General features: G+C 49.0%; 1 protein-coding gene across 1 annotated transcript in view; it reads left to right on the plus strand.

Annotated features, from left to right (window-relative positions):
• Positions 1 to 871: 871 nt before the first annotated feature.
• LAS1L (LAS1 like ribosome biogenesis factor) overlaps positions 872 to 14,636 on the plus strand; it is a 948,139-nt gene continuing 934,374 nt past the window's right edge. Inside the window, exon 1 of the mRNA XM_069612531.1 lies at positions 872 to 996. Coding sequence (XP_069468632.1) covers positions 887 to 996 — 110 coding nt within the window. The 5' untranslated portion in view covers positions 872 to 886. The remainder of the gene's footprint in view (positions 997 to 14,636) is intronic.

Raw genomic sequence — 14,636 nt, forward strand, 5'->3', positions numbered from 1 at the left:
CTCAAAGAACGCAAATATCATAGCAATCTGTTTCAAATGCCTCTTGCAATCCTAAATTGGAGGAGGCGTGTATGTGTGTTGCCTAAAAAGCACAAAAACACGATAACCTGGTTTTGTCAAGGTTTCCAGTTATTTTGCACTTCATAGTGAAAATGATTTTAAAAAATGCATGGAGGGCCTCAAGGTGTATGGAATTGGAAACATAGGGAGTGGCCTTCGTGCAAATGTTCACTTTTTTTAAAGAGCCCTTTAATGTTTCTTATACGTGGTATGTAAGGTGCAGCCTCATTTGCTCAGATGCTGAAATGATATACCCAGCGCACTCTCACACAATGTGGGCAGTTTAAGACCCCATGCATGGTATAGTCACCACACGCAGGGTGCAGCCTCATGTGGTACCCCAAAATGTTCTTTATTGCTGGTTAATTTCTGTGTATAGTCATCATGTGTAAGGCACAGCCGCCGCATGTCCAGTTCTTGTGCACGAGCAATAACAAGGAACCAGCGGATAAATCCGGGGTAGCCGCTGCTACTCCTGGGTGTCACTAACTGGTGTCTCTTCCTTGCATTCACTGGGGCCAGCCATGTTCACTCTCATCCAGACTGGATGATCTGCTGTGTGAATTTAAACATGGCTTGTTTTGCAATGGAACCTTGGGCTTGGACTGTGGAACCTTGGACTGTTTTCTTACGCCCAAGGTTCCACGTTCTTGTCAGTTGTTGGGCCGGGGTAGAGCTGCAGGGCGCTGGAGTTTGAGATGAATAACCTGCAGCCACGACTCTTCTAAATCATTACACTGCAGACGAGCACTGGTGCCAAACTCCAGTAAAGAACCCACGCGCGCGGAGAGACAGAGGGCACTTTGTCAGGGCCCTGCAGCATCCAATGACCTATTCGGCGGCCGTTTCCAGGGAGAGGGACTGCCTGAGGACCGCCTCGCCCTCCCGGACCGAAGCCAAGAAGGCAGGCGCAGGAACCGCAGCACAGCACGGAAGGTGGGTGAAGCGTTACGGACCAGAGCACCCCCCACCCCCCCCCCCCACCGCCCCCACCACCTCCTCCCAGCGCGGTCACGAACGGAGGGAACGGTCTAACAAGGCTCTGCTACCAGGCGCCGTAGCCTTGTCCATTGCGAAGTGCACAGTTGAGGCGTGGGGGGCACCAGTAAGGACAGGGAGAGAAAGCAGTCTACTAGGGGCGTAGCAAAGGCCCCGCGTGCGCGCGCACGCACACACAGAGAGGTTTCCAGGGCGACACATCACCAGCCTTCCCAAGAATCAGTGCATGCCCTGTCCAGTGTAAAGCAACAGTGGCGAGGATCTCAGTGTGAATGTAAAGATGAACACCTAAATAAATAAAGAGAGCTGAAAGAGCCCCCACCTGTACAAACCCAAATCCTCAGTACGCCTTAATGGAGTAGTGGCTGCGTTCAAGTTCAGGAGCCAGGCCTAGTGTAAGAAGAGCAACAGCAGTACTCAAAGTCACTAAAAAAACAAAATTAAGGAGAGCATGCAGCAGAGCGCTCGTCCTCCACCTGCATTTCTATCCAGTCCAGGGGAACCTCCCATTGCGTGGGATTTGTGGATAGACACTTTTCGAGTGTACCTGAGGGCGGCGGGAGGAGACAGATATGACGAGGATGTTAAGGAGGCAGCACTGTTGAATTGCCTGGGGATAGAGGGGCTACGCGTGTTTAGACACCTTCCTGGAGTAGATGTGCGCTTTCCTGGAGCCGGGGACGGAGAAGCTGTGGGGAGTGCCTATGAGACTGCTCTCAAGAAACTGGAAGAGTATTTTGGGAAAAGGCCAAATGTGGTACTGGAAAGACACCATTTCTTTTCGAGGGCCCAAGGCGTGGGTGAAGGCATAGACACATACGTAGCGGCTTTACGTGCACTCATATCCACCTGTAAGTTCTCAGGCGTTTCAGAGGAGTACATAAGGGACCAAGTTATGATGAAAACTAGCAATGCCAAGGTGAGGGAGAGACTGTGGACTGAGAACGATCCGCCACTTGAAAAGGTGATTGAGATAGCAAGGGCCATCGAAGAATCGCAAATAAGCGTGCAGGAAGTGACTGAAAGGAATGAGAAGGAGAGCCAAAGTACTGTCGCGCACACAGTAATGGCCAAGAAGGATACCGGTGAAGGGAAAGGGAGACCTAACAGAGACAATAAGGGGACATTCAGAATGAGAGAGGCCTGCAGAAGATGTGGTTGGAAGGGACACGCAACAGGAACCAAGGATTGCCCGGCGTGGAATGTGGAGTGCAGGAGATGCAAGGGAAGGGGACATTTCGCACGCATGTGCCGGACACTCGTTGAGAGCAGACAAACTGTAAAAATGTTGGATCCCGAAGGGAACTTTGACGGTGTGGTTGGTAATGTCAGCGAGGATGTGCATGATGGAATGTCGCATGATAGTTTACGCAAAGGAGCATTATTGAGTGTGGGCAGTGCACAGAAGAAAGGGCCTTGTGCCGTTCTGACTGTTAATGGAGTCCAGCAACAAATGCTAATAGATTCAGGATCACCCTACACTATGCTGTCTCCAGACATCCATGCATCTGTGTGTAATGATAAGGTGGCAGGAAAGGGTTATGAGCATGCGTGGCATGAATTGTCGGAAGGTCCGTGGGGTGTTGCGACGGGTGAGAGGTTAATTCCTCCATGCAGTTTGAGGGCCAGGTTTGTAAATTTGGCGCATGAAGGACATTTGGGGAGGTCATTGACGAAGAGAAGGTTGAGGGATTCGTACTGGTGGCTGGGAATGGATGATGAGGTGGAGTTGGCCATAAAAGATTGCACAGCATGTGCCGTAAGTGATAAGACTAAGGTACCCAGAGCGCAGCCTCTGTATCCTGTAGAGATCCCTGAGAAGGTGTGGTCAAAGTTGGCAGTTGACATTATGGGTCCCATGGATGTGTTAGGTGGCGAGTTGAGGTTCATTGTTGTGTTAGTAGATTATACTTCACGTTGGGTGGAAGCCACAGCATTGGAAACGGTCACGGCTGGGAAGATCGCAAGGTTTCTTAGCAAGGTTTTTGACAGGGAAGGTGTGCCGGCCAGTATTGTTACCGATAAAGGGGTGCAGTTTTTTTCCGGTTGCATGAAGGAGTTCATGAGGAGTTTGGGCATACAGCACCACAAAACTGCTCTATATAATCCATCTGCAAATGGTTTCGTGGAAAGAATGAAACGTTTCGTCAAGAGGGCCATACAGTTAGCAGTGGCTAATGGTTTGTGCTGGACCAAAGTGTTGTCTGAAGCGTTGGCAGCATACAGACACACACCGTCTGTGGTTACGGGTCGTTCTCCTTTTGAACTCATGAGGGGCAGGAAACCTGGTTCTAAGTTGAGGATTGCAGCTTTCGGCGGTGGTATTCGTTCGGAGGTGGACATGGTAGAAGTTTTGGAAAGGGTGCGGTTACGTCAGGAAAGGGAAAGGGTGCAACCAGGAAGGAGACCTCTCAGTGTGGCTGTGGGTGATCTTGTGCAGGTGTGAAATCCCCAATTTGTGCCTAAGGGGGCCAGTGTAATTATGGATCCCTGTGTGGTGGTGAAGGTTGGTGCAGGGTATGTGGTACTGGATGATGGTTCCAGGTGGAGCAATAGGAGAGTTGTGGTGGTAAGAGGATGTGGAGGTGCTGTTTCCAGCCCAGTTTGGTCTGATGATACTGGAGATGTTTTTTTTTGATGTGCCGAGTACTAATGAGGGAAGGGCAAGAGGTAGTGATGTGGAAAATCGCAACAGGGAGGCAGAGCTAGGAAGGAGGCCAGTGCAGCCGGGGTGCATTCCGCCTGGTCATGAGGATCAAGGAGGAGTTCAGTCCGACGGAAGTATTGGGCCAGGTCAAGAAAGTGTTTTGGCCAAGGAGGGTGTGGGCCGTTCTCGTTCCACAAGAATTAGGTTGCCACCAATCAAGTTCAAGGACTATGTGCAATGGGGTGCTGGGAGGAGTGCGGCAGTTGAGTGAAGTTTAAGCTAATGCTGGAGCCAGCAGTTGCGTGTATATACAAGGACTCCATTACAGTATTCTGAGTGTTTCTGTTGATGTTGTTTTCATATTCTTGCATTTCTTGTTCTGTTTTATATGGGAGGAAGAAGTGTTGTAATGGAACCTTGGACTGTATTCGTACGTCCAAGATTCCACGTTCTTGTCAGTGATTGGGAGCGGGTAGAGCTGCAGGGCGCTGGAGTTTGTGATGAATAAAGCTCCCTGTTATAACCTCCAGCAATGACTCTTGTAATCATTACACTTGCTTTCTATTATTCGTTCCTGCTATTGCAGATGTGTACCTATGAATCTGATGAGCTGTGTTATTGTGAAATGTAAAGAACTAACAAACAGTGCCACATGTTATGGGGATGAATTAGTGGTGCCTCAAAGGGCTCTCCTTGGGAGATGAGGTCGACTTTACTTAAGACGTTGTTGAATTCAACCCCCCAATCCACAAACCCCGGCTCTCCCACCCTACCCACTTATATCCACAGGAACTTAGAAACCATCTTAACTGTTGCCAAACTTAGGGACGTTTATTAAAGTATGTTCACTTTGGACATAAGCTCTTCTATGTGTATTCTTTTTATAAAAGGAACAGGTTGTTTTGGATGACCATTAACTTGTTACTTGGATCTTCCTGTTGGTGAGCATTGTTCTTCCTGTATGAACTCTGGATATTGGTTGATGTACTTTATACATTCTTGACCTGATTTATGCAAAACTCAATAAAATATGCAAATAAAAACAAACAAAACACATTACCCTCAAGAGCATTTCTGACCACGGAACAGGCCCCCATCCTCTCTTTTTTGCTGTAATTCTGTTGAAAGACAAGGAAAGAGAAAGAGAAACAGCATCAGGGTAAAGAACCTCTTTTCAAGTTTGGCAGTTAATTGAAAAACTGGCGGTTAATAGATTTATCCTCTGTTTATTTCCAGTCTGCCAAATTTCAGGTGTGACTACTTTCAGAGGAAATAACTCCAACATACTGATGGAGGTACTTCTCCTGAAAAATTGAGGTCTTTGTAGCGCAGTCCCTACATCTGCCGGTGCTGTACTCTTCATCGGTCTTTCTTCCTCTTGGTAACTATACATTGGAACACTTTACCTCTCTCTATCAGCTCTTGCACAACCTTAGCCTCTTTTAGTTCCTCTCCAAAAAATCACCTATCCCCTTAATGATCATGTGACCTGCTATTTTGTATCGCCCATTATTGTAAGGTCTCCTTTCTGTGCAGCGCTTCCCCGAAAGCCCTTTATAAATGCGATAAATAACAATTCCTCCAACCCGCCCAGTCCTATGGAGGAATAATGCAAACTTGTAATATGCTGATTAAGAGCAAAACAGAAAGATACATGAGTTGGAAGACATTTGCACTACTAATAGGATCAAATTAGTGATCATGACTCGCCCTGGGAACCGAGGAGGAGTTGGCAGCTCACACCTACCTTCAGACATGCCATGCAGTGTTGTCTTGGAAGCTGTTCCATCTACTGTGAATCGGGCGGGTGGGCCTCTGAATCAATATATCACAGCGTTGGTCCTGAGGTTAGAGTAGATTGTCCACAGGCTGTCCTTGAATACAGAGTACGATTGGGCTGCCAGTTCCTGCCAAATGATTGTCAGTGGGATTTAAAACCTTATTGAGATGTGTATGGCCAGTGATTGCCCTAGCTTTGTGGAGTGACCAGGAGGGAACGGTGGAAGTTCCATCCTTCACTCAAGAACCTCTGATGTCATCACTGCATCATAATCAACTAGGTTCTGGATTACACCATGGCAGATCCCTAGCAACGCTGGCAGAGAGGAAGACATTCGCTGATTGCAAATAAGACACACTTCTACATGGGAGGGCAGTAGGCAGGGTTTTTTCTGCATTGATAAAATGACTTTAGTTGAAATTCCAGTCGATCAGATCCAAGTGGATTCTTATCTATCACGTTGCACGCATATGGGTTCCTTCTACTGGCTCACTCTTCAAACACACATATGGGCTCTACTGGATACAGTTACAAGCATATGGGTTTTTCACCCTCTACTAAACTGCTATGGAGAAAATGCCTGTTTAATCCAGTTGCATCTGGGAACTGATTATTTGTGTCTAATTGAGTCTAATGGATTCAGCTTCTAGTTGTACAATTTCCCTTGTTTTTCGGGTGGTCATATGTAGGTTTTGAAAAAAACATATATGCCATAACTGGATCCAGTAGAAAAACCTGTTGTTTTTTCATTCTTATAACCAAAAGAAACGCTAAGTTAACACAAAAGAATGACAGACAATGAAGAACATTTGCTCAGTGTGTGTGTGTGTGTGTGTGTGTGTGTGTGTGTGTATATGTATGTATGTATGTATGTGGGTTAATTTTATAAAGCCCAACCTTCCCATTGAGTCCTATCAGACTGAAATGGGAATGGGGATTTACATTTTCCAGCGCCTGACTTCACAGACCGCCGAGCAGTCACTGGTTGGGAGCAGTCGGGAGCGGTGCTCCTCTACTTCTTTTAAGTACGTTTTACCATTCCTATACTTTTATTTTAAAAAGAAACTGTTCCGGAACGGTTTCGTTTTAAAGTAAAGGTGTAGGAAGAAGTTGAAACTTGCACATTCAGTGCACTGCACTGGATGTACCCTTAAACATCAGGCGCATGTGTTTTGGGGTTAGTATTGTGCATGGGAGGGGGTGAGTCAATGGGGTTTGTGGGGAGCGGTGCAGGCCATTAGGGAACATAGTTCCACTACTTATTTTCGTACACTTCGACCACTGCCACCGGGGCTGTAATCCCCCAGTGTTCCGTGAAGTCAGGTGCCGGAAATATTCGCAAGTCCGGCAGCCGCATGCCGGTTTTACTGGCACGGCTACCGCCAGACTTCTAGTGAGGGCCTGTGTCTGATCGATTCACCATCTGATTCTGAGTGGTGGTATGGCAGTGTTAACATCCATTTTTGGTGTCCACAGGACTCCATGGGGATATTGGCAGAATGACCGCTGGTGGAATTCCACCGTTTTTTGTCGTTAAAGTGGAGGTCAAACCTGGAATTTTATAGGGCCTCATTACACGGAAGGCGGTAATGGTTAACAGCCACCGTTAATGGTAACGGTGACCGTTAACCATTACCGCCTTACTACGAGGTCCCTTAGCGGGTTGGTGCTTTAACGCCTGCTTTTTGCAGGCGTTAAAAACCAACCCGCTAAGGGACCTCGGAGCTAATTACGGCACCGCAAAATTGCGGTGCCGTAATTAGCGCCTTCCCCATTCCCATAGAGCCCTATGGGGCAGAAATGGGAATGGGGAAGGGCAATGGCGGAAGGGGGATTTCCCGCCCCACCAACCTTGGAATGGGGCGGTAAATCCCCTTTCCGCCAAGGCGGTGCCGGTATTTTACCAGCATGAGCCATGGCGCTAGTAGCGCCATGGCTCACCGCCTTCCGTGTAATGAGGCCCATAGTGTGGTAAAAATTGCAGTTTTTCCATTTTCAGTAATAAATGCCAGTAACAGAATTGCCACACTGCCAACATCTGAATGACCCCTATCATGACATGAATAGTATAGAAGTTTAATCCCCTGTTCTGATCTGTCTGGAATACTATGTGGCTGTTAGAGTGGTGTGTGTGTCATGATGTCCCTGAGATGCTGGTGAGTCGATTGTGTAATGATCCAGTGTGAAATGTTAGAGTCTTCGGATAGCTGGAAGCTGGAAGATACGGACCGTGATGTAGCGCTTGGCTGATGGGTGTCTCGAAGATCTCAACCGCACATTAGTACTGTGCTGTAACTATGGATTAAGTGCCTCATTAGAAAAACAGCGGTGCAGGTAAAAATGGTGGTAATGAGGAGGTAATTCTGGCACTACAAGTTTGGCGGGTAAGTGGAGGATCTGCCACCTTACTGCAAAAAAATCGGCAGAATGAATCGCTGCCGGTAATTATAACGAAATCCCCATGATTCCTATGGACTCCATGAATGGGGAATTACACAGCTCTACCACTACTTGTAATCCCACGGTAAATCCGTGGCACCAAGAGGTGGTAAGGGTAATTGAGTTTGGTGGGAATTCAGAGGATTTACAACTGAATGACCACCAAACTCGTAATCAGGCCCTAACTTCTTTTTTTCCTTTTGTACCACTGGCAAGCGAGTGCTTCTTACAAAGGAAGCCTTTCTTTACAGTCGTGGTGATGAGTACTCAAAGAATTGAACAAGTGACATCGATGTGGAAGTCCGCACCCCACCCGCGTGCCATCTACCTGTGGGAGGAGTGGCCATCAGGACAGAAATGAGATGGGGGGGGTGGCGGAAGGGTGGATCCAAGCAAAGGAGGAAAGTATTGATAGATGAAGAATAAAGAAAGCGGGCCCTGTGAAAAAGGATCACCAGAACATGCAGAGGGTGACTTCATCACATCAACTCTTTCCTTCAGCTCCCTCACCGCGCTTCCTCCTGTCTGGGCGGACTACGCCTTAAGTAGTCAACATTCAACTGTTTTACCTTTTGGGCTTACTGCACAAAAATACGCAGACACGCTTTTAAGTGGAAAATGTCGCTTTAATGTGACAGGTCACAGCTCACAAAGAAACGCTAGCCTGGCTCCCTGGCCTTACAGACTAACACATCCATTTTAACAAATTGCCAAACAATTAAATAAATGAACAATTTCCATTCCCCACTATTAAATAATTAAAGCATTTCAAATGTCTCCCTTCCTATCCCTTGCTCCCTTCCGTCTCCTTAAAATCCTCTCAACCTTCATTGCGGCTTCCTCCCATCTTCTCCCCGATGCCACGCCCCTACTTCTTCAATACCTGTTCCCCTTCTTTGTACCCCTGGGGTAGCCCGTTCGTGCAAACAGCACCAACCCCTTCCTTTAACACGCTAGTACCCCATTGTGCTTCGCCACCCCTCCTTCAAAGGGCCATGTCCCCAGCCCCAGAAAAACCCTCCCCTGAGGTGTTCTTTCTGCCCCACTCCCTTAACATAGGGTTTCTCTATTTCCAACTTTTTATTTTGTCTTGCACTGCCAACGTAGCATCCACTAAGTAAAAGCTGGTTCCGTATACCGAGAGATGCACTCCGTCCTCCCGAAAAACAGAAAAATCCTCATAAATTATTTCCATAAACTCCAGCACTTGCGCCCCCACAGCACTACAAAACTTCCCCATCTCCCTGTTAATCTTCTTTCTTGTCCTTTCCACTGCCCCTTCATTCACTACCCCCCTCCAAACTATCTTCAGCAATACATTTGTCCAAACCAACCTTATCCTGGTCCATATCTCCCTTAACCAGCTAAGGTCCCTTTTCATTTTCCTTAACAATGATACTCCTGTGTCTCTGACTAAGTCATTCTCCCCTGTATGTACTATTATTCCCTCCGGGATCCCATGGTGCTCCCTCAATCCCACTAACATGGGCAGCAATTGGTCCCACCTAAACTCCCCTATCCCGACCATCTCACTAACGCAATGTTGTAGCTGCAACCCAGCTGTGTCCCAAAAATCCTTTTTTCTGCCTCTTTCCCTGCCCATTTTACGACTGAATGTTCACAAATTCATATCTGCGGCAACTCACTACTCCTCTGTGCCACATCTGCAAAAGAAAAATTGTTGTGAGTTTCTCTCTGTCACTTCCAAACCCCCCCATCACCCCAGCCCCTGCACTTGTCAACGTTTCTAAACTGCCCCTTGCACAAGCTCTCTGATGTACCCCTTGTACTTTCCAGACCTCCAGCGCCCCAGACTGTTAACCTTATTCTCTGATAGAACAATCCTGCTACCCTCCAATGTCACCCCCATCCTGAAAGAATGAGTTCCACAAACCTCTGCTCTTTACCCCAGGGCCACCAAAGCCCTCCTCATAACTCCCAAGACTTTTGCTGCCGACACTGCCGACCCGTCCTCGTGCTGAAAGACCAACCCTTCTCTTCCCCCACATGTCACCTTCCATGATACACCTATCCTCACTGGGCACAACTCCTTACTACCCCTATCCAGAAGCACCCAACATCCCTTTCCTTTCTGGTCCATCTTTGATCTCCTGATTTTAATATCCACACCTAACTCAGAGAAATGAATATCCCCCCACCTTAAACCTCATTCCCCTCTTCTCCCCCCACCAGCTCGAACACCCTAAATGCCCCAAAGAATAACCAAGTGAAACATTATGAAAACATGTGCCCATCCCATGCTGACCAGAACACCCCTTATAAAGCCTTACATAACCTAACCAACAAGGCCGCTGAGATCGGTCTCCTGTTGTCCTATTCTGTCTTGCCCAACCTTCCAACATTCTGCTTGCCAGCTCTTCGCCACTTGGCTGAAAGCCCCAGAACTATTTCCCGTAAAAATCAATGCCCACCAGTTTCCCCGATATCGTTGCCTTCGACCAGCCCTTGTCCACACACTCCAGTAGAAAGTTAATCACATCATCCCTTCTTCGCTCCTCTGCATCCTCCCTGCCCTTCCAGCTGTGCACTCCCCCCATTATAAATTCCGACCATGCACTTTTTTATGCTGTCCTAGACGGCGGGGCTTGAGAACCCTCCACTAAGGACAGTGCTCTCATTTTCCTATCCTCCACAGCTCCTCCGGGATCCGATGCCCGCTCCAGTCGGCTCCTGGTACCATTCCACGGAATCTCTGCCACTGAAAACGAGAAAATGCATCAGCGATGCCATTATCCTTCCCTTGCACGTGCATTGCTCTAAACACCACATTCCACTTCATACAACGCAGTACAAATTCTCTCATTAATCTAGCCAACCTCTGGTCCTTTGCCAACTGCCTGTTAACCATGTTAACCACTGTCTCATTATCGATATTGACATTTACTTTCTTGTTCCTCAAATCACCTCCCCACAACTCCATTGCCACCAACAAAGGGAAAAAATTCCCAAAAGGCTATACTTCTCCCTCCTCTCTGCCACTGTTCTGGCCACCTGTCTGCACACCACCTCCCCCCCCAGAAAACTCCAAAACCTCCTGAGCCTGCTGGGTCTGAAAAGATTTGCACTTCCCATGAAACTGGATCACTCTGAAGCCACATGGACACCCCATTGAACCCTTCCAGAAATCGCAAAATCCTGCAGTCCTCCCTAACCGCTCCACAGAACCTCACCTGGTGATGTGGGCACTTAGCTCCCGCCATAGACCACGCCATGTTTCTACAAAAAGTGCGCCCCGGGGCTGCTACCCTACACGCAAAATTGAGATGCGCCACTAGCCTCTGCATGTCCACCAATGTCATTTTGAGCGCTAGTATTGCCCTCTCTGGCAAACCTACTAGCCTGCTCACCATGTCGTGCGGCAAGTGTGAGGTCATTGCCACCAAATTCAATCCCAAAAAAGGTCAACACCACTGCCGGCCCTTCAGTTTTGTCCTCCGCCAATGGGACTCCCTACTCCTGCATCAGTGTCTGAAAGGTCCCTAGCATCCACCGACATTCTTGTTCTTTGCCCGTCCCACTAATAAACGAAAAATCGTCCAAATAATGTAACACTCATTCACCTCCTGAAGTGCATGTTAAAACCCACTGTAGAAAAGAACTAAAACACTCAAACAAGGCACATGAAATTGCGCAAAGCTTTGTCTATATAAATGTGTCCTTCAAACTGCATTCCTAGCAGCCAGAAATCCTCTGGATGCACTAGTACCAATCGGACCGCTGCCTTGATGTCGCACTTGGCCATGAACGCCCCACAACCTTCCTTCCTCACCAAACCCACGCCTGGTCCAAACTTGCATAGAACACCCCGCAATCTTCCAGTGAAATAAAATCATTGGGCCTCATTACAAGTTTGCCGGTCCGGTAACTACGGTACCAGTAAGCTTGCCGGTACTGTAGTTACCGGATCGGCAAACTACGAGTTCCACTCGCGGGTGCCTTCCTGCCCGACAGGTCTGACCTGGCGGGTGTACCGGCAGCCGCGAACAGAGCATGTCTGATGCACCGGCACCATTCATGAATGGTGCTGGTGCATCCAACCTCAGGCTCAAATGGGAATGGGGAGCAATTTATTATGGCACCCGCGAATGGGCAATTACCGGGTCCGGCGGGGCTGTAATGACCCGGTAATTGCCCATTCGCGGGTGCTGGAATATTTCGCAAGTTTGGCGGCAGCTTGCCGGTTTTACCGGCAAGGCTACCGCCAAACTTGCAATGAGGCCCAGTGACTGATATGCCCTCCGGCCATGATAAGTGGTGTATTAGTCTAAATTCCCCAGCAACCTTCTTAGGCACGACCTCCAATGGGGACACCACCAAATCTCCCATCAAGTCTGTAAATGGCCCTACCACTCTCACTGCTGCCACCTCCTTGTGCAGTTTGGCCCTCACCACTACAATATTTTCCCGGGCCAACTTCAAATTTTCTGCCAACCGTCTCAACCTTGGGCCTTGTTAACCCAACCTAAAACCCACGCAAAAACCTTCCCCAAAATCTTGGCCCCTTCTCTGTCCGGGTAAAAACTGAGCCACTTCTCCAAAACTGCAATTCTAACTGGAGTATAGGCCTTTCCCCACAACCGGATTCTGTCCTGTGTATCTGTTGCACTCGTGCTTAAATTTGCACACCGTCCTCGTGCAGCCTTCTTTATTGAAAGCCCAACATGCTGCTGAGGGCTGACCCCTGCCTCCTCACCACCCCTATGAGGCGGGGCAACCATGAAAGGGCCGGTAAGGCACAGGTAAACCGCTCGCCGTATGCAGCGTTGGTGCTGGCCGCGTAGTTGAAATCCATTGCAGCCAGAGACCCATGTCAATCTCTTCCCAAACTGCTTGACTATCCCCCGCCATCCTCGTGCTAAAATCTTTGTCGTATCTCACCCATGCAAAACCCCCAAAGCTTTTAAACGCCTTCCTTATTACATCAATGTATTTCAATAACGCTACACACCTCTCAGGGAACTTCTCACAGTAAACACTCGCATATATAATAAAAGTCCAATTGTCAATCGTGACCGGCGCCTTTGGTCTTGTGGCCAACTCCCTCTCCTCTTTAGACCCTTCCTTCGCTCTCACCTCCCTGTGCAGGAGTTTAAAAACATCCACAAACTTCCCAGCCCATATCTTTTCTTTTGTCATCCCCATCAAATGCGCCCAGAGGCTTTGTGATGCCCATATATGGCATCCTTTTTTCCTTCCCTTTACCTTCCGCAGCCTTCTCCTTAGGAACCTGCATTACCTCTAGAGCCACTGGCTCCTCCACCATGTCAGTCTGTACTTCCACTGAGGATACACTGTTCTCCCTTTCTGAGGCCACGTGGTCTGAAGACCTGTTTCCCTGCCTATCCTCCGTGCCCCAGCTCCCTCCCTGCATGTCCCCCATCTCGTGCCCGACCTGTGCCAAGCCGTTGACTATTCCCATTCCTGCTCAACTTTTTCTGCCCTGCCGTCACCTAGCCGCGGCATCCTGGCCTCCACTCCAACACTCCTCATTTCTTTTCTCACCGCGCTCCTGCTGCAGTGACAAAAAACATCAGCAGACTCCCCTTACCAATTTCTCAGCCGTCCTTTTGCATTTCTGCCCCCCTAACCTGACCTTACCCTTCAAACCTTAAACCCCTTCTAACCCTTTCTCTCCCCTGTAAACCATTTTGCTCTTCGTCCTCCCACTGTCCAACATTCTCCTCCTCCCATTTATCATCCCCAGTGAAATACCATTGTTGTTGCGAGCGCATGCTCAGGACTGGCAGCTCCTCTTAGCCCTGCCGCTCCATTGACGTCTTCTTGGCGGGGCCATGCCAACCCCTGCCTGCTCCTCTCTTCTTGGGCGAGGGGTTCTCTCCTCCACCCTTTGCTCCTCCATGCTAGGGGCCGTGCTGCGCCCTCTAGCATGTCCTCTGCATTCATCCGGAGAGGCCGTTCTCAAGCCCTCTCCTTCTGCCTCCTCAGGAACCACGGGGGCTCTGACTAAAGTCCTCCTAGGCGAGGAGGTCGTTCCGCACGTTCCCCTTTTCTCACTAACTGACGGGGACCACTCCCTCCTCCTCCCACCTGCATTCTTTTGCAGGTGTTCCCCCCCTCTGGCCCTCCACGCAGCGGCCCCTCTTGGGTCCGAGAGGCCCCTAACCTCGCCCCTAGCCTGCTTTGTGCCCACCTCTGACCCCACTCCACTAGAGGCCCCCCCGGACCTTTGGCTCCCGACCTGCTGCCTGACCCTTCACCTACCTCTCCCCCAATCCTGGATGCTCTCCTAGGTACCTTCCTCCTGCACCTTCTGGCCCCTTTGTTCCATACTCTGCCCCCCCCTACCTGCTGACAGGCTACAAGCCACAACTGCAGCGAGAGCCCTATCCGCCGCTGCTCTGCACTGTGCTCTACCCTCTCTGGCTCCCTTTACCCCCATAATTTCACCCACTGCCCCTTATTAGCGGGCTTTGGTTGCCCTGCTAATAATATTTAGAGCCTCCATCAATGCATGGGCATCCACAAACCCCCTCTTTCCAGCTCCTTGTCCTGCCATCCCGTTGCACCTGAAATAATTAAATTGATTGCGGCTGCGCATTGCTGCCTTCCCAGAACTCAGCTGGCCCCCGAGCCTAAAAAATGTTCCTCTTGCATGGCCTGCCCTAATATGTGTGTAGGAAGGATACCAGTCTTCCTGAACTGAAACTTGTAAAAGAAATTGATTTCTTT

Source organism: Ambystoma mexicanum, chromosome 5p, assembly GCF_040938575.1.
Source record: "Ambystoma mexicanum isolate Mex_15411 chromosome 5p, UKY_AmexF1_1, whole genome shotgun sequence".
Lineage (NCBI taxonomy): Eukaryota > Metazoa > Chordata > Amphibia > Caudata > Ambystomatidae > Ambystoma > Ambystoma mexicanum.